The sequence below is a fragment of the Mastigoproctus giganteus genome, chromosome 13 (assembly GCF_048544385.1).
Source record: "Mastigoproctus giganteus isolate SK-2022 chromosome 13, ASM4854438v1, whole genome shotgun sequence".
NCBI classification, from domain to species: domain Eukaryota; kingdom Metazoa; phylum Arthropoda; class Arachnida; order Uropygi; family Thelyphonidae; genus Mastigoproctus; species Mastigoproctus giganteus.
The window spans coordinates 35,502,091-35,521,335 of record NC_143587.1 but is presented as its reverse complement, the minus strand read 5'-3'; the positions used below and the strand labels follow the sequence as shown (position 1 = coordinate 35,521,335).

The window sequence follows — 19,245 nt, the reverse complement described above, 5'->3', positions numbered from 1 at the left end:
TTTGTGTCCAGAAAACAGACAAATCGACCAGAGAACACAAGCAAAGACAAAATAAGATAAGGACTTCATAATCCCATTATATAAAGCTATTGTTAGACCACACTCGAAATACTGTTCAAGTACGGAGATCGCACCTAAACAAAGACATTGTTCTTCTTGAAAGGGTCCAAAGACTGGTAATTCGCCTGGTGAGATAGGCAAAAAGGCGTCCATATGAGGAAAGATTTATGTGGGTCGCAGAACTTGGAAACTAGGCACCTTAGAGGAGGCTTGATTGAGGTGTTTAAGGCCTTGAGAAGCATATGCAAATTGAATGAGGGCGAAATTTTCACGCTCATAAATATTTCTAGAACTAGAAGCCATAAATTCAAGTTATGGGGGAGGGAGATATTTAGACTGGATTGCAGAAAGTTTTATTTTAGCCAGCGAGTTATAAATTACTAAAATAAGTTACCTACATGGGTGGTAGAGGCTGACAGTCGGAGTAAATTCAAAGGTCAGCTGGATAATTACCTACGGGAGGAGGGAAACGCATGTCTATTTTCTTTTCTCTTGTTAATTTTATTATTAATATTATTTATTTTTCGTTATTTTATTTTATTATAAAAATGGTGCACTGTCGGAAAGAAAGGTATATAAGTGGATTGTAGAGTACTGAGGTCAAGCCGTGAGACAGTGAGCAATCTGTCCAATGCTGAACAGTTGCTAACAGCATTCCCACGAACAATAACATTAACAAAGTTAAGACTTATTCTTTACAGTCGCCACATTTTATCTCTTCTATGAACGATTTGTACGTCACATAAGGAAGAGGAAAGCATTTTTAAACCCCTCCTCCCTAATAACTAGACCTGTCTCCTTCAAGTTTACACCTCTTGTTAAAAGAATTGTTGGAGGACAGAAATTTGACAGCAACGCTGCAATACAATCGTGTGTTTTCCAGTTGAATTGCTACGTGCATACTCTGAACAGAATCATTAACGAAAGTGAAGGAAAGTTTTCATTAAAAAAGGCCAGACTTACCACTCTTGGACATTCCTACAGCAAGACATTTTCTTAGGCGACAGCTTTTGCAGGATGTTCTGTTTTTCTTCGTGATCACACATTTCCCGCTGTTCTTACACTCTCCAATGTTTGACATGTTGTTATACGTTCGTCCGAAGAAAGACTGAAAATAAATAAATGAGATAAATGAAAAGTTCTAATTGGAAATCATTACACGGGTCATGGATCCGTGCAAGTCAATATATAATTAAATAAATAAGCGCTTAAGTAGTCCAATTCCACAATCAAATCCAATTCCGTTCTATTTGTCATCTTTAATATGACAAATAGAACGTACACATTCAAATACAGTAGTAAATGCACTGTCTAGTCAAATTTAACCGCGAAGATGAATCACACCGATGTCCTGGTCCAACAGAAAAAGAAGATGTTGGCAGTGTTTTCGTATGAGGAATGTTTTCCTGTGAAACTCCTGGACATTCGGAATGCTAAAAACTATCTATCCATTTAAGCTGATCGGGTACATCCCTTCACGATGAATGTCCTCCCGGATGGCACACATCTGTTCCAGCAGGGTAATGCGCCCTGCCACTTTGCCGGTATTGTTCAAAGTGGTTCGCTCAACACGAAAGTTACTCCCAGATCCTGCTTTGGCCACCAAATTCGCCGAACATCAATCCAATAGAATATCTCTTTGATTATGTGGACCGACAGATCCTCCACTACGGACTGTGGACATGTGTTTTTGTAAGAAGCGGCTCCTAGAACGTCAGTTCAACTCCGCCTCGTATCTCTGTGAAGAAGAGTTTCACTACAAATGGGCCAGATATGTGTGTGACGGAGGTTTGTGTGTATTGTGTGTGTGTGTTCTGTTATTATGTTCTGGCCACTTGACTACAAAGAAGCATCAGTCACCTGGACAGATGATTCTGGGTACTCGTCCACACCACGTGGGCCAGTTCCAGTAGATGGGACACCTATGGTCTCAGAGTATGAGACAACAAAAAAAAAAAAAAAAAAAAAAAGAATTTCCTTCTCTGGGGCCCACTCCAGAGGGAAAAAAAAAAAAAAACCCAAAAGGAAGAGAAAGAAAAGAATAAAAATAATAATAAAAAAAAAATATATATATATACTTAGTATATACATATATACTGGTTTTTAGTATATATACACATAAAGAGAGAGAGAGAGAGAGATAAAGAAAAGAAAAGTAGATCTTCCAGTTGTGCAACCATTAAGAACGGCAGCATCAAAACACTTCGATGCCTCCAGCCAGATGGATTTGATCAACCTCGTATCACTGGAATCATACTTTTTCTTAGTTCAAACACTTCTTTAGCAAATACCTGGAGTATCTAAAATTTACTACGGTCTCTTAAAAATATAGCTTCTTCTCCTGGAGCTATACTCTCAAGAATTTCACGTATCGCTGTCCTGGCATTGTCATATATTCGACAATCATATAGTATGTGCCGTCAGCCTTCCCTGGCCCCGCAAAAACAAAGGTCCGTGTTACTTAGTCCTAATGCATATAATTTCTCATTCATTGACCCGTGCCCTGTTAACAAAAATGACGACTGTAAACTAGGTGTAAACCAATTGCGAACTTTTTTATCATTCAGAAAAGTCACGTTCGCGATAAACAAGTTGGTCACACTTCCAGTAGGTATGGTATCCCATCTTTTCTGCCATAAATTGATTATTTCATTCATACATCTTTTCTTTTCGCCTCTACAGTCAGAGCGAATATTGATCTCTATACCAAAAAGTTCTGTAGGAATTTCCCTCTTAATACGGTACCAAAAACGATACCACAAATGTAGATCCAAGGTAGCGCTTCGGCCAACACCTGCAGCGCGGCAGTGGACACCGTTCTGCACACTCTTAGAATACCAAGAAGCATGATACGCTGTATAGAATTTAGTTTAGCTCGAAACGTAGCTATTTTAACTCTATGGAACCAGGCTCCTGCAGCGTACGTAGTTATAGGAAGGAATACTGCCTTGTAACACAGAAACAGTGTTTCATGTGATAGGCCCCAGTCAGACTTTGAAATTCTAATGATAGCGCCAGAAAATTTCATGATTTTATTGCTTAAATATAATAAGTGCTGGTGAAATGATAACTTACTGTCCACAATAATTCCCAGGTATTTGGTATCGAGGACCATAGGTAACTGTACACCATTCAACTTGATCTGAGGAGGTCGATTTATATCTAAAGCTGTTTTAAATAACATCGTTTTAGTTTTGTAAAGACTAATAGCAAGCTTATAGCTTTGAGCCCAAGAACTTAAGTCTGTCTGTCAGCCCACTACTAGCTCTCTGTTCTAAGAGTGAGCGAGATCGTCCTGCAATTATAATTGTCAGATCATCTGCAAATGCCAGCACCTTACAATTAGGGAATGTGCGAACCAACTAATTCTGTAAGACTAGGTTCCAAATAAAGGGTCCCAAGATGGAGCCTTGAGGACACCCTCTCACAACCTGTTTTCGTAGCTCAAAGTGCTTGGACTTCACTACGGACTATCACAGATCTATGGGACACAATCCTGGCACGGTGGTACAACATACCTCCTGCAAAGCTCAAGGGCTTTATAGAGTTCATGCCTCGCCATGTGACAGAAGTACTAGTGGCAGGAGGAGGACATACCCACTATTAGGTAAGTAATCGTAATGTTTTGACTGGACAGTGTATTTACAAACAGGTGGAGTCCCACAGGAATCAATAGCGCTATTTCTGTTTCTAATCTTCTTTAATAACATTGACTTTAATTCTTGATTTATCATCGTATTTATGGTCCTCGCGGGTAAAACAGTGCATATAATCATCGTCCTCTCCACACTGGGTGGAAAATACCTGAATTCGAATCCCTTCAATGGCGCGAGGAATTTTTATTGGCTTTTTACACAACGTGGTTGAGTTAGTCAGTCTCAGGAGAGAGGTGCCTGGTTTTTCTCTAGGAAACTGGTGTTTTTCGTCTCGCAAACACGCAAATCGACCACAGAACACACGCAATTTATAGACATAATATATACAGCGCAATATGGCCTACGTTTCTGATGCGCCTAAAACCCTACAACAACAACAACAATATTAGAGATTACGATATGGTCAGATATATGACATTTATGACATTAATTCTAGTGTCTAAGATTTATAGGAACTTTTGAAGCAGGGGGAAGAATGTTATCGTTCCTCTGTAGTGTCTTTGATAGAAATGTATCACCACACTATTTAAAACTCTTAATTTAATTTCTTTATGCAGCATAGAAAAGGAAACCAATCTAGAAAGAAATCCGTCTTCTTCACTTGTTGCCATCTCATTTATATGCAGTGTCGATTGGCAATTCTTTTCTTCAGAGAGAGAGAAAGCGAAAACTAGAGATGACAACTTTGTTATCTCCCTACATTGTCCTCCATGAAATCTATTGTTTCCAGTGAATCCATTATGCCAAATTACTGCTATTATTATTCATACAAAAGTCGACCCCCTTTTAGTGACATTAAGAGGAAACTTATGCCATATAAAGAAGAAGTCTGCATCTAGTAAACGACGCCTGATTCACGTGCTGACCTCGTGCGTTTTGTGACCAATTATCTTTACATACAGTAGTTCCAACGTTATTGTACGCCTACATGCCACAATACCTCTTGAAGAGCGTTAAAGTAAGAAATTATAGGGAAATTATCACAATATAACTCGCCCTATTTAGTTAAAAAATAAGAAATTATTAAAATAGGAAATAATAAGAGACCGTTGGAATATTCTATATCACTATGAGGTACTAGAAAATGGCAGGTGAATATCTTTCACTCTGAACACCCTGTACAAGTAATTACTAGTGCGTTCATGTTATTAATAAGGGGAGTGGTTCCGTTATACAAGATCGCACTGGTACTCGCATAAGTTATGCCACTGATACGGTTTAATAATGAGTGGTTAGGAGAGCTGGTTATTGGATTCTTGTAATCTTATGATTACACATCACTTTCTGGAAGGCGTATCCCGTTTAAAACAGACTCATGTAATTAACCTTAAGTGACCAGACTTTGTCATTCTAAATGCGTCTTCCCTGTATTACATGAAGATTGGACTTATAAGTTACGAAATATATCGCGGGTTCGAGTCTGTACTTCATCACAGATTTATGCATATTACCTGATGCGTTATACTCACAGATTTTGGAATTTGGAATTTGGTCATTTGAAATATACTGTAGACAACGCAATCCACAGATGTGTAACGCCCCCTTTTGAGTTTTCTTAACTAGGCATTTCATGGTGTGGACCTAACCAATGAAGGAAATTTATTCGAAGAATGTTGGGGCGGTGTTTTTCTAAAACGATGTTGGGTTATCCGTTAGCATTGAAATTTGTGGTGGTCCGAGTGATCTCATTCTTTTACTTAAAAATGGGCGTTTTATGCTTTGATTTCTAGTGACCCCGTTCAGCCCAGAGATACGTGTTAGACAAGTAGAGGCTATTTAGACAATCTTCTCATATCCAGTTGAATTGTATTTGATTGGACATTTCTGGGTTTTTCATTTCAAGAGAGAGGAAAGAGAAAAGAAAACTCATGATGGGAAAATTTCAGTGGAAGATGTAATTTTTTCCCACATTAAAAAGTATGGAATAAGTTTCTTTCTCGGAGGGATTCTTTGTTTCCTAGATGGAACGCCAATCCATCTTGGGACTGAGCAAAAATGCAGTATTTACTTTGGAGAAAAGAAATGATTATTCTCTTTTCTGGGAGTGTTATGTCACACACAAATTTGCAATAGCTGCTGTTGGATATAGGCAGTATACTGTAATCAAAAGGGAATACGCCATATTAATTTTTGTAAATTTGTATAAAATTAATGGGAAATATTTCCTATTGGAAAGGAAGGAACGAAGGAACTTTCATGGATTCTTTTTTTTCACATTGAACCATATGGTCAAGGAATAGGAATTTTACATTTATATTCTGATTTATAGAAACCTCGCAATTTACAGATGCGGTGTGGTGAGCCACCTGGCCTTATTTACCGCTCAACAAGTAATGCAAGGGACCTTTAATTTGTCTTGTGCGAATTTGAACATGATAGTAATAAACATTTTGATACTTTTGATATCAGAAGTATCACTCTCCATATCTCCACCCACCATTTCTCCTTTTTGAAAATCTCTGCTTATCTCTAAATGAAAACTCAAAATAATAACTATTTCTATCACGTAATTGCGCTAAATAACTCTTCGAGCAGTGCGCTAAAGATGGGTAACAGCAGGCACTTTGATTTCTACCTTGAGGCAATAGAAAAGTCAGGACAGTGATTTTAATTACTGAGGGAGCCGCAAATGGGGGATGGAATGAAACGATTGTGGGGGGAAGATCTGGCTAACGGAGCATAACGTCAGGTTTCGACAATGAAACGGATAATTAACTTAATCGGCCAGATGCAAAACAAAACACAAAAAAAAAAAAGCATAAGAAAAGCGAAACGTTTCCGTTGAGGATAGAAAGCTGCAAGACAGAATGCAGTTCATGGCTCGTATCAGCGCCGTTATATTCGTTTGTTAGCGATGGAAAGGAAACAGCTTTTGTAGGTTGGTGCCGGAGGCTGTATGACCAGGCATGCATTAAGGTTAGCGAAAAGAGGTGCGGGCTAGGTCAAAGTTCCAAATCGTTAGCCGACATCGGCAACCGGAGAAGTGGGGCAGCTTCTGAGAGTGAGGGAGAAGAAGAAGAAGAAGAAGTAGAGAAAAGAAAAGTTGGTTATACCTCGTGCACTATGAGCAGTGACCTCAGATCAGAGGAGAGGGCACTCGTGAAAAATGCTGTCTACTAAGCTGTCCTGAATCCTCCGCTGCTGCCTTCGACAGTTCCTCAAAATCCTTTGTACTCCCCTAATGGGTGCAGCAGTGTTTAAATATTCCTCATCTTTTCCTCGTGTTTTTTCCCTTTCTCGGTGTTTTTCTTGGTTATACAAAGTGAGTTGAAGGGGGCATGTCACCGAAGATGACCCGATGGGTAGTGAAAAGAATACTTAAACAGACGTCCATTACAGACAGCCCATTTCAATTTACAAATTATAGTCGCAGACACAACCAGGAAGCCAATACCACGTGTTCCAATCCATTTTTCTGATTAATCCAACGTTAACTTCTCGACCCCAATCATTAACAATCCCGCTTCTTGTTTGCTTCTCAACAGAATGACAGGGTGGAAGAATACGTTGACCTAGCAAGTACAAGAGCGGTCGGTTAAGTTCACTTACTTTTCCTAGCCAAATAAACTTTAATTCCAAATAAATCTGACCCTTGTTAATGGACAAGAAAACAGTATTACCAATATTATCACAAGAGAGACACGTGACAACATTTAACCACTTGTTCCTTGCAGTTAACTAAATTGTAGTCCACGATATTACACTAACACAACGTTCATAGAGTTATTGAAGAGTAATTTTATAGCAATTAGAGCATTTCAAAAAAAATGAACTCGCTGTGGTTTTTAAAATTACAATTAGCTTCAAAGCTAGAGATACTGGATGGTCTGTAGAAGAGATTCAGGACCGTGCAATGGTATCTTGAGACCCGAATAGATGTCATTTATTCAGTTAGATGAGGTCGGATAAATGTCTAGAGAGTGTTTCCTTATGTTTAGATCTCATATCAACAACTAATGTCCAACCTACTGTATTTCATACGCTTCTTTTCTAAAATAACTAACCTCGATTTCAGGCAATAAACTCACTTTTTGATTTTCCTTTTCAGAATAATAAATGGTATCTTCCTCTGAATCGGAGAGACGTTTTAACCAAGAATTGAATTACACAAATCACTTGAAAATATATCAGATGAGTTGTCATCGTTTGTTTACTACTGCTGTGGTTGAGAATTGAGAAATGTAGAAATAGGGAAAATGGGAAATAACCTACACGGAAGCATCTTATCCTCCAGGTTCGCAATCCACAGAGATAAAGTCATAGGGAGTAATACTCGTAATAATAAAAAAATCGGGTCCAAAGCAGACGGTTAAGCTGTCGGCGTGAATCATCAGATTAGAGGTGGAAACTGGAAAAGTGTGGACAGAAAGCGGAATCGAGTATGGTCGAGAAGGAAGTATAAGAAGGACAGGGTAGAACTTACCTATCCCCCTACCCTATAATGAAGAAACCGGTAGCCTTGAGAGGAGTTTTTAGATATATTATTAGTATGGTGTAAGATAACTTCATTGATCTTTTCTCCTCTCAGTAAGTACTTCAGATGTACGGGATTCCAGATTTAAAATAGCATCAACTGCATTGTATTGATTATTAATAGCTATAAATAGCAATCGGAGTTTGTCATATTCTCACTAGATGGAACTGAAAAATTTTTTTCCAGGCGACATTTAAAAACATTTATGGTTTATTCCTCTTTTACCGTGAAAGAACAGAAGCGAATATTTTTATCTGTATTAATATATGGACGAACAAGAACAGACAGACAGAAAGGGGGAGTTGAAATAAACTTGAAATGTAGTAGAAACAGGTGACCCATTTCCATAGTCATTTCTGATTTACGACATTATTAAGACCTTAAAGTGTCGGGCCTCTTCCGGCCATCCTGCAGAGTATATTGGCGTCTATAAGGCGTTGTGGATGGGGGAGGAAGAAACACCTGAGGGTCCAGTCATGAGAAAGTTCGTTACAGGAAGTCACCTGGTTCTGGATCGTTGAATAAAATGGCACCGGCCTGCAATGACGATGAAGAGCAGATGCCGATCTCCGCTTTCAATCTTTCTATTCGCCCCCCACCTTCTTTTCATACCCCTCGTCCCCAACTCACCCCTGCTCTTTCACCTGCCCCAGAGGTGTCGGTTAAAAACTAAGAAACACCTGTCCCCGACCTACGATGCGAAACGACTTCAGTGGGCTAACAGATTGAAGCACAATAGACAGACTACCGAAAAAAAAGGAAGTCGAGAACGTTGTTCAAAGCACCCACTATTTTGTATTTCCTAAGCAGCAATTTATAAAATAATCTACTATTATATTTATAATCTCGAATTCATTGTATTATTTCGTGTTTGTTCATTTTTTTGTATTAAATTATTTTATTATTTTATAGTTGGAGAAGGACGTCACCTGGTGGTTTTCCATGGAAATCTAGGTTCCATGAATTAACGGTTGGTCGTTGATTATTATAATAACTGAAATTTGAAACATTAAAACAAAACCCGGATAATTATAGAGAAATACGTTTTGTTAAATACATCTTCAAACATCTAATTTTATTAAAATAAATCATAAGATATCTAATTTTTTTTTTTTTTAAATAAACGTTAAAATCTATGAATATGCAAGTATAGAAACACTCGCTGTCTGAGCACCGTTTACAAATTAATTATTGTCTTCGCTCAGAAATGGATTATCAATAATAAAAAAGAAAATGTAGCTTCTTTGAATTAAAAAAAAAAAAATTGTTACCAGAGAGGTAGGATGTTAAAATACCAAATTGCTAAAACTTATTAGCATTAATTATTTTAATTTTGCTTCCAGAGTTTACCGAGAAATGTTGACAAAATGTTGACGAGAAATTTATACTTGAATTGAGTAACTTTTATCTGTTCTAAATACTAGCTTTTGTAGTGCATAACTGTCATCGAAGTTATTAGCTGACTAGTCACAGATAACTCCATCAAAATATTAAATTTGCTTTTATAAAATTGGATTATCCAATTATTATTTATAATTTTTTTTTTTTTGTATTTTAGCATTTGAAAGCCGCAATTGCTACTTTCTCGGCATAACTTTCTTTAACTGTTAAGTTAATGAAGCACTTCCGGTCTAGTAGAAACGGAACAGGAAGTAATGAATAAACTTTTTTTAGGTGTTTGGCATTAACGATTTTTAATAATTTTTGTCCACAGATTTAGTTCGTGACCAGTATTAATAAAATTAGCATTAAATTCCCGCGATTTTTCGCTTGGGGGTTGGGAATAATCGGTATAAAAACTAGTATATACTATTTTATTTATTTATTTTTTGCTTTCATTGACAATTTGCGTGAATATAATGCTTGCCTCAATTACGATTCTGCTGGTAAACAACATCATTTAAGAGGTAAATAAAAGATGTACGGAAATGCTAAACACGAGCGTGATTGCAAAGGGAAAAACACCTGCTCTTCAAAGGAAAAAACACATCGCCTCACATACAACGCACACACCCTCTTTTACACACACAACTTGCGAAGCGAGACGAGATACCGAGGGGCCCCTATTCTCAATACAGATAATAGCGATGATGATTTATCAAAGAGCAGAGACAGTTTCAACTGACGAAATTCCAGTCCATCTTCGAAAATATAATAATAAACTAATAGTGGTCTCTAACGGATCAGCAAGAATACTATTTGCTATAATATTTGTATTAACAAATATTGCTACAGCAGTAATAATATTTGTTAACTACAGTAAACTATTTTTGTATATGGTGACAAAAATCTCGCTGTTAATTCCTACGCCATATTTGTTCTTTAAAACTGGTTGTTTTGTGCCCAGATACTTTTGTATGGCAGAGTATATTTCAACAGGCTTGTTATATTGCGCCTTCTACTGTAATTTTTAAACTTTTATTAATGTTTTTGCATTAATTTTGCATTAAAAAAAAACAAATCTACCTGCCTTTTTATATAGTTGACTAAACAAATAATAATTGCCAATTATATGACCCAATTCAAATATGAATCTTTCTCTTGTAACAAAGTGCATAAAGTCGTCTTTGATTGAAGGAATCATGACCCGAATGATCTCAAAAAAGAAAAACACGATGGTCAAACAGGCCACGCTGCTATTATCGCCAACCAATTATGAGTGCAATTTTAGGGAGTGTAATATTTTTGTAGACAGCTGGAGTTATTAATGATTTTTAATGAACACATAATTGATATTGTTTGTTTTCTATTATGAGTCTGGCCCAGAACTTTGTGAACCTCTTTCCTGGAAATATCTTTTAATACACGAGAAAGAGAGAGAGAGAGAAAGGGTAAAAAAAAATAAGGAAACTTTCTTTCCTGTAATAATTCCGTTTGTTATAATTCCTTTTACTTATTTTGTTTTGCCGGTTTGCACTTTTTTTTGTTTTCTTCTTCTGTTCTTCTATCGCTCTTCAATATTTGTTCACATTGGACAGTTTAGACTCTCACGTTGGGCGTCATTACTCCTGTGATTCAGACACTAATATTTATTTCTGTTACTTTTGTATACAAAATATGAAAAACGTGTCTGCAACACGCCCTGTTCATTACGAATCAGTAATTCGAGAGTGAGTTTGTAATGAAAGAATCTTGTTTGGTTGTTACTATATTTTACGCCCTGTGATGATTAATATTTGTTACTTCTTTTTGTTACTTCTTTTAAGCTTCTTTTTTGTCAAATATTATTTATTTTAGTGTTTGCCTTTCAGTCTAGTATGTTATTATTCCCGTTATTCACGTGCTGCTTTCTAATGGTGCTTTGTAATCGTGTAGGAGTTTTTAGTGATACTTATACTGTGCTGAACAACACCAAGCAATAAACGTTGTTTGGTTTGACGTGTGTGTGTGTGTTAAACGCCAAAGCAACTAAGGCTATGATGCGTCAATATTGCGTCTGTAAATTGTGTGTTTTCTGTAGACGATTTGCCTGTTTGCTGGATGAAAACCCAAGTTTCTGGGAGAAACCAACACGCAGTCTTTGCCTAAGACCGACTAACTGAACCACATTGTAAAAGAAGCTCATAAAAATTTAATTTATAGGATTCGAACCCACGCCTTTTCTACCTGGTGAGTGGAAGACAATGATTATATCTACTCTGTTAGCGAGGGTGCAATGATGAAGAGTTTATATTTCTAAGAAGTATCTTATTTCTTTAATAAAATAATATAATTATACAGATTTTTTGCCTATAACATATACATGAACAATTTATCACTCATTAGTGACACGCTAATAATTGGATTGGCTTAGTTGATCCCTGCACCCTGAAAGAAAGTATGAAATAAGGCGGGTCAAAAGTTATATCACCATTCTTCTTCTTCTTCCATGAGAGTTTTCTCTCATGGAAGAAGGTGAAATACTCTGCCATCTGTTAGCTATCCTCATTGCCCTATGGATAAAACTACACTTCCCGAAAAAATTAACAGAACACTAAGAAAATGTGGTGTAACTCGTGCAACTTGCGATGAAGGGGACAAAATTCGGTATGGTGGTGTACCATAGAATAACGGTGAAATGAGGAGACAGCGAGAAACTTCAGACAGGTATAAGGGATATTTATAGGGTTTGTAGGAGAATTACAAAAGGAAAAAAAAATCACATTACAGAAGTCGATACAAGATGCTCGAAAATATGCTCACATGACATCAGTTCGGTGTATAATCCCCTACAACAGTAAACGGGCCTGATAGCGGTGAGCCATGCTCGATATAAGGGCGTCTATAAGATTCTGTGGCAACAAATCCCATTCTTCCACCAGCGCAGACCTTAGCTTACCAAGTGACCCAGGAGTGGGCTGTAGGACTGCAATGCGACTCCCAAGGGCGTCCCTCACATGTTCGATCGGTAAGTCTCGTGACCGTGCTGGCTACAGCAGTCGTTGGATATCTTCAGTTTCAAGGGATTCTTCCTTCACCACTTGAGCTATATGTGCAGTGGAGTTGTTATGCATGAAAAAAAAATTGGGCCAATCGCACCTCTAAATTCGCACAAAGGGTTCGAGTTCTGTTCTCAGTACCTCTGCGCAGTTACGGTATCCCTATCAAAAACATGAAGAAAGGTGAGGCCGTTGATCATTATTTTGCCCTACACTAGAACACAGCCTCCATCGTAAGTGTCCCTTTCTCTGATGTTGGCGGAGTGGTAACTTATTCCTCGTTGTCCAGATGAAATAACGTATAGAATTTGTTTGTAGGCTAAAACGGGAGTCACCCGAGAACAGAATTGTACCCCAATTTGTCAGAGCTCCAAGTCACATGTTCATGGCACCAGTTTCGAAGAGCACTGCGATGGTTTGGGATTAATGGGATACAAACCACTGGTCTCCTTGCGTAGAGTGCACTGGAGTTGTGCCTTTTTAACACAGTCCGGTTGGAAATATTTTCTGTGGCCGCAGCAACCTCAAGAGACAGTGATGACAGGACATCATAGTGTTCCGCTCTTGCTGTTAGAGCCAGATAGCGGTCTGTTCTGGTTGACGTAGCCCTCAGGCGACCTTGGCCAGCTCTTCTTGTAGTGGTTCCTGTCTCCTGAAACTGCTTCCATAGTGTCAAGACGACACTGCGTGACAAATTCAGTCGACGTGCTACCTCAGCCTGTAATTGCCCGGCTTCAAGTCGTCGAACTAGTGGTGTAGCCAGAGTAGGGTCTGCAGGCACATTGTACCTCTTGACGCCGAAATCTGGTATTTTGGCGCTTTTTTTTAAGAAAGCAAATGGCGTCTTTTTTTGTGAATTGCCATTGGCGCTTTTTTTAATGTACTCCTGACAAAAAATCCTGGCTACGCCACTGCGTCGAACGGCATGCTATATCACAGAATCATCTAAACGACGATAACTTGCCATCCTGAGTACTGAAGATGTGGCTGTCCCACTGAGAAAGCCAAAAAACGGGAATGAAGTGGTGTGGTTTCGACCGTGTTTTTACAGGCATGAATAATTTGCATAATGTGCCGATCTGTAAGGTGGTAGATCGATTTCTGTTGGATACTCGGAATTTGATATTACAGGCATCTTGTGTTTCCTCACGTTGGTTGATAGCCCACTTTCGCTATCAAATATGTGAGGCACTTCAATCTTAGAAAGCAAGACCTTTATATAATAAGACAGGAAACCTGGAATTGAACTGAAAGGCGATTCTCTTGATGAACTCCACCTTCTTAATTGCCTAACTGACCATTTTTGTGATTTCTTTGGATGTAAAAGCTTCAGTTTCCATCAGACAAATTTGCAATTGTCTGACGGAATATTCATTTGAGACTCTTTCTTCTCCTCGGTTCTGAAAAGAAAGCAATTTATTTTTAGTGGATTTACTTCTAGGTTGTTTGTTTCTGCCAAAGAGAATTTGTCTATGGCACCCTGCTGGACGATATTATCTTTTGACTCGTCTGTTGACATGAAGAAGTTTACGTTATCAGCGAACATAAGAATGCGGATTCTCTGATTGATGTCTATTTTGGCTAGACATTTATGAAAACAGTATATAGAAAGGGGGGGGGGGTCATAGTGATGAATCTTGAGGAATTACTTAATGGCGAGAATTCGAAAGAGCTCAAGGTTTTCCTCAATGTAGCTCATTATTCTGGAGTTATGTAGATCCAGAATGCAATAATGTTCTTTTGCAAGAATCTTGTAAATGTAAGAATCAGTCAAAAGTATGGACCAGGTCTGTTAAATGTTATGTAAATGTAGAGATCCAAGTGTTATTTTTTTTAAATTATTATGTAACATCCACAGCCTAAAACCCTGCTACCGTACTACAAAAACTTCTGGTGTTTACAATTCCTCTTTGTCTCTGCAACTCAATGGGCAATTCCTCTTCATCTGAAGCGCGTCTAGAATCGATCTTCAATGGCAGTCTGATGAATTTCCAAAACCCAACCTCTCTAGATTGGATGATTTTTCGCCCCATTGCAGTAGTGGAACTTCTTAAAGAATTTTATTCAATTTCTTAATTGAGGAGCTAACGCTCTGAAGTAGCGTTTGCAAGTAAAAAATTAATTTTATGATCTGCGAATTTTAGCGCGGACAAGTTGAGCAATGGCCTATCTTGGGTGTATAAAGTCTTTGAAAGCGGGACCTTAAATGTGAAGTACTCGTCCAAAGAAGTAAACTCTTCAAAGAACACTAACTCGATTGAAATATTTTACTCCAAAAACGGAAAATAGGAGTAAAATATGTGATGAAATTTTAAAATTCATTTATTAGAATTTTTCTTTATAAATTTTTTTCTAATACGCGTCTGATTCTATTAACCCATGAGCCAATCAAGCGGTAACTATACCACCCTTCAAAAAATTATCCGGAAACATTTTCCTTTTCACCCTGACGTCATTGCCACTCATTTCAATAGCCTGCCATTCCCCTTTTGGCGGCTATGACATACTGTACCCTTCTGGGTAGACTTTCCGGGGGAAAAAAAGATAGATAGTAGCGGGCATTGTCCTCCGTTCCTCCTGCAGAAAAACGACCAAAAAAATTGAGCTGCGATGCCACACGTATTGGTGTGGTAGTAGGATTTTTTAGGAGCATCGGCGACTAAGGCCATACTGCTCCGTGTATATTTTCTGTAAATTGCGTTTGTTCTGAGGTCAATTTTCTATTTGCTGGGAAAAAAACCCGAGTTTCCGGAAGAAAAACCGTGCTACCCTCGGCTGAGACTGATTGATATTGAAATTTCGGAAGATTATTTAATGAAAAAACTTTCGAGCCTACAGACCAGTAAGGCTCCTGGAGTTGATGGAATATACCCTATAATCTTAAGAGAGGCGGCAAGCGAGTGCATTGAACCATTGAGGCTAATTATGCGAGCATCACTAGACTCTGGGGAGATTCCCTTGGATTGGAAAAGTGCAAATGTATCTCCCATACATAAGGGTGGCTCTAAAAGTGAAGTTGGAAATTATCGACCTGTCAGTCTGACTTCAGTAGTAGGGAAAATCATGGAGGCAATGATCAAGGGTGGAATTCAGGATCATTTGGATCGAATTGAAATTCTCAAGGATACTCAGCATGCTTTTGTAAAGGGAAAATCATGTTTAACAAATCTGGTTCGCTATTTCGAAAGGGTCACTCACGAGCTGGATTTAGGGAATAATTTCGACATTATTTAGATTTCAGCAAAGCTTTTGACTCAGTCCCACATGAGCGGTTGCTTTATAAGCTGGAACAGGTTGGAATCACTGGGAAAATCCTTAGATGGATAGAAGGATGGCTTCAGGGCAGGAGGCAGAGGGTTGTGATAAATGGCTATTCCTCAGATTGGGTTGATGTAAGAAGTGGGGTTGCCCAAGGATCAGTATTAGGACCACTGTTGTTTTTAATTTTCATAAACGACATCGATGAAGGGATAGAGGACGTGATGTCTAAATTTGCAGATGATGTTAAAATTGGTAGAGTAGTTAATGATCACTGTCAAGCTGAGCTTCTTCAGAGAGACCTAGATAGACTTCAAGAATGGTCAGAAAAATGGCAGCTGTGCTTTAATCCAACAAAGTGTAAGGTATTACACCTGGGAAACAGTAATCCCAAAATAACTTATTCACTTGGTGGAGTTCAACTAAACCCAGTACTGGAGGAAAGGGACTTGGGTGTTACGATATGGTCAGACATGAAATTCTCTGAGCATTGTAAACAGGTTGCAAGGAAGGCCCATGGTGTCCTATCGATGATCTATCGAACTTTTGCAAGTAGAGATAGGGACGTGATAATCCCATTATATAAGGCTTATGTTAGACCACACTTGGAATACTGTGTTCAAGTATGGAGACCGCACCTAAAGAAAGACATCGAGCTTCTTGAAAGGGTGCAAAGAAGGGTAACTCGCCTGGTGAGATCGGCAAAAGGGCGTCCTCATGATGAAAGACTTCGAATATGTGGGTTGCAGAGTTTGGAAACTAGACACCTTAGAGGAGATTTGATTGAGGTGTTTAAGGCTCTGAGAGGCATCAGTAAAATGAATGAGGACAAAATTTTCAAGATTATAAATGATGCTAGAACTAGGGGACATAAATTCAAGTTACGGGGGGAAATGTTTAGATTGGACTGCAGGGAGTTTTATTTTAGCCAGCGAGTTGTAAATTACTGGAATAAGTTGCCTTCATGGGTGGTAGAGGCTGACAGTTTGGGGAAATTCAAAGGTCGTCTGGATAGTACTTTCGGGTAAGGGAAGCGCATAGGATGATAGGTTTAATTTCCTTTTTATTTATTTTTTATTTTATTTTTTTATTTATTAATTATTATTAATTAGTTATTTATTTTATTTATCTATTTATTTATTTATTTTTTGTTTTTATCATTGTTTTGTTCGGATTTTTCTTTTTTTTGGCTGGTGCAGCATAAGCCATAGGCTTTCTTGCACCATGCGGCCGTTACTAATACTAATACTAATACTAACTCACCACGTTGTGAACAAGCCCCATAAAAATTTCTCACGTCATCGACGGGATTCGAATCCAGGTCTTCTCCACCTGGTGTGCGGAGGACAGCAAATTATTGTTCATAGAGTTCAAATCGGTAATCTGCGCTGGCCATTCCAATTTTTGAACATTCATATGAATGTTCATGGATATGAATGGAAACAGATTAGAACTGTTCATGGAAACAGCATAGAACTGTTTATAATGTAACGTTAGATGTCAGCGTTCGGAGTTCCCCACACAACCGCCAAAGGCTTTACCATGAGGAATAGTGCCACACCATAACCCTATCCTCTTCGAAGTTCATTGCTGGTAGTAGCCATTCTCCTGACATCCTCCACACTCCGCCCATCTGATCGGAATTGGGAGCAGCGAGATTAGTCACTCTTTTGAGCAGATTTCGATTGGTAGGTAGAGCAGTGGAAATCTCTGTGGAGCAGATTTCCACTGCTCTATCGACCAATTACGGCGTTTGTTGCTCAATGCAAAGCGAGACCGCTGACTGCGGTTGGTGATTTTTGGCTTATGCACCATCGCTGTTCCATGAAAACCGAGGTTATGGAGCTCCACATGTAGTGTTCATACAAAATTAAACAGAAATGAAGCCTTAAACTTCTGGTTGAAGTTTTTCATAGATATGTGAAGATTGTCATGCTAACCTTCCGAGCCCTCTGGTCACGTGGAGTGAGCTTCCGTGGTCTTCCTGTGCATTGCTGGACGGTGATGGTGGTACTGTCACGCTTCCACTTCATGATAGCATCACGGATGATCTACTTTGGATGGTATAGGCTATCAGCAATTGCATGAATCGGCAAGCCAGTACAGAGACATCCAACAATAACATCTTATTGCGGACTCGTTTGCTCACACTGAGGACATTCACTCGTTTATCTAGGAAAGTCCAATGAACTATGAAAACAGGGGTGACCGGATACTTTTTTTGGAGGGTAGTACTTTAGGTAATCATTTTAATTGAGAATCCATGAAAATGCGAATGACGTCGAGTAAAAGAGTGCTAGAGACACGAAATTCACAATTCTTTATCCTGTGGATAATGTCGAATGAACATGCGCAATACAAGTAGTAAATGAACATGGCCTTCACATACAGACATATGCGTTCATGGTATAACAGTACCGGAAAACAAAATCGTTTAAAATTATTCAACGGGAATTTTGTGGGCAATTTCGATGTCGTAAGACACCACTAAAATCTGAGATATGGAAGCTCGTGAAAATGTTAATTGAGACCGGAAACGTAAATATTGTGAGTCGTGTTCGCACATCGACTGTTGTGACTCGGAACGTTTAGCTCAGGTCAGGAAGAACATGGCAGCAAGTTAACGTAAATCACCACAGAGAATTGCACAACAAAAGGGCATGTCATACAGCAGTTGTCATGAAAAGGTAAAGAAAATTAAAACGGTTTCCGTGCAAAATGCATATCAGGCAATTTGCCAACAGACTGGAAAACGAAGCCGTAATGGATTTTGTTATTGGAAAAGGATTAAGACCTTTAGATGCTAGACTGGACTTTCTTCTCCTAGTTTCATCTAATTCGGTATTAAGCTCTCAGATACTCATCTATGGCATGCGGAAATTCCCTATGCAGCACATTAAACTCCCTACACCCTGTGAAGATTGGAATATGGAGTGCAATACCTGGCGCAGGATTGTTAGGCCCATCTTTTTCAGAGAAATCTTAACCCATCAACGGTACATTGACACAGTCCATGAATTCCTGGGATATCCACCCAAGAAGAAGTTTTTTAAAGCATGATTTCAGCAAGATGGCGCAACAAGTCGCACTTCAAGTGCCTCTATGGCCGGGCAATCCCTCTTCTTCGGAGATCACATAATTTAAAAAGGAATATGGCCACCACACTCGCCAGATATGTCACCATTAGACTTCTTGTAGGGCTATCTTACCACAATAAATCACGCGCATACCGGATCCTTGACAGTCCAAAAAAGTCGAAGATCACCATGGTGATCTTCGACTTTTTTGTGACGTCAAGTAACTTCATAGACTAACGAATGTTACTTATAAATTTCTTGTCTCTAGCACTCTTTTAGTGGATGGCTTTTGGATTAATATG

The 19,245-nt window shown here is 38.6% G+C and overlaps 1 protein-coding gene across 1 annotated transcript in view; it reads right to left on the bottom strand.

The window, feature by feature from the left end:
• Positions 1 to 19,245, bottom strand: part of LOC150075961 (uncharacterized) — a 42,757-nt gene that overhangs the window by 8,634 nt on the left and 14,878 nt on the right. Inside the window, exon 3 of the mRNA XM_090388026.1 lies at positions 1,024 to 1,168. Within this exon, the coding sequence (XP_090244152.1) occupies positions 1,024 to 1,168 (145 nt within the window). The remainder of the gene's footprint in view (positions 1 to 1,023; positions 1,169 to 19,245) is intronic.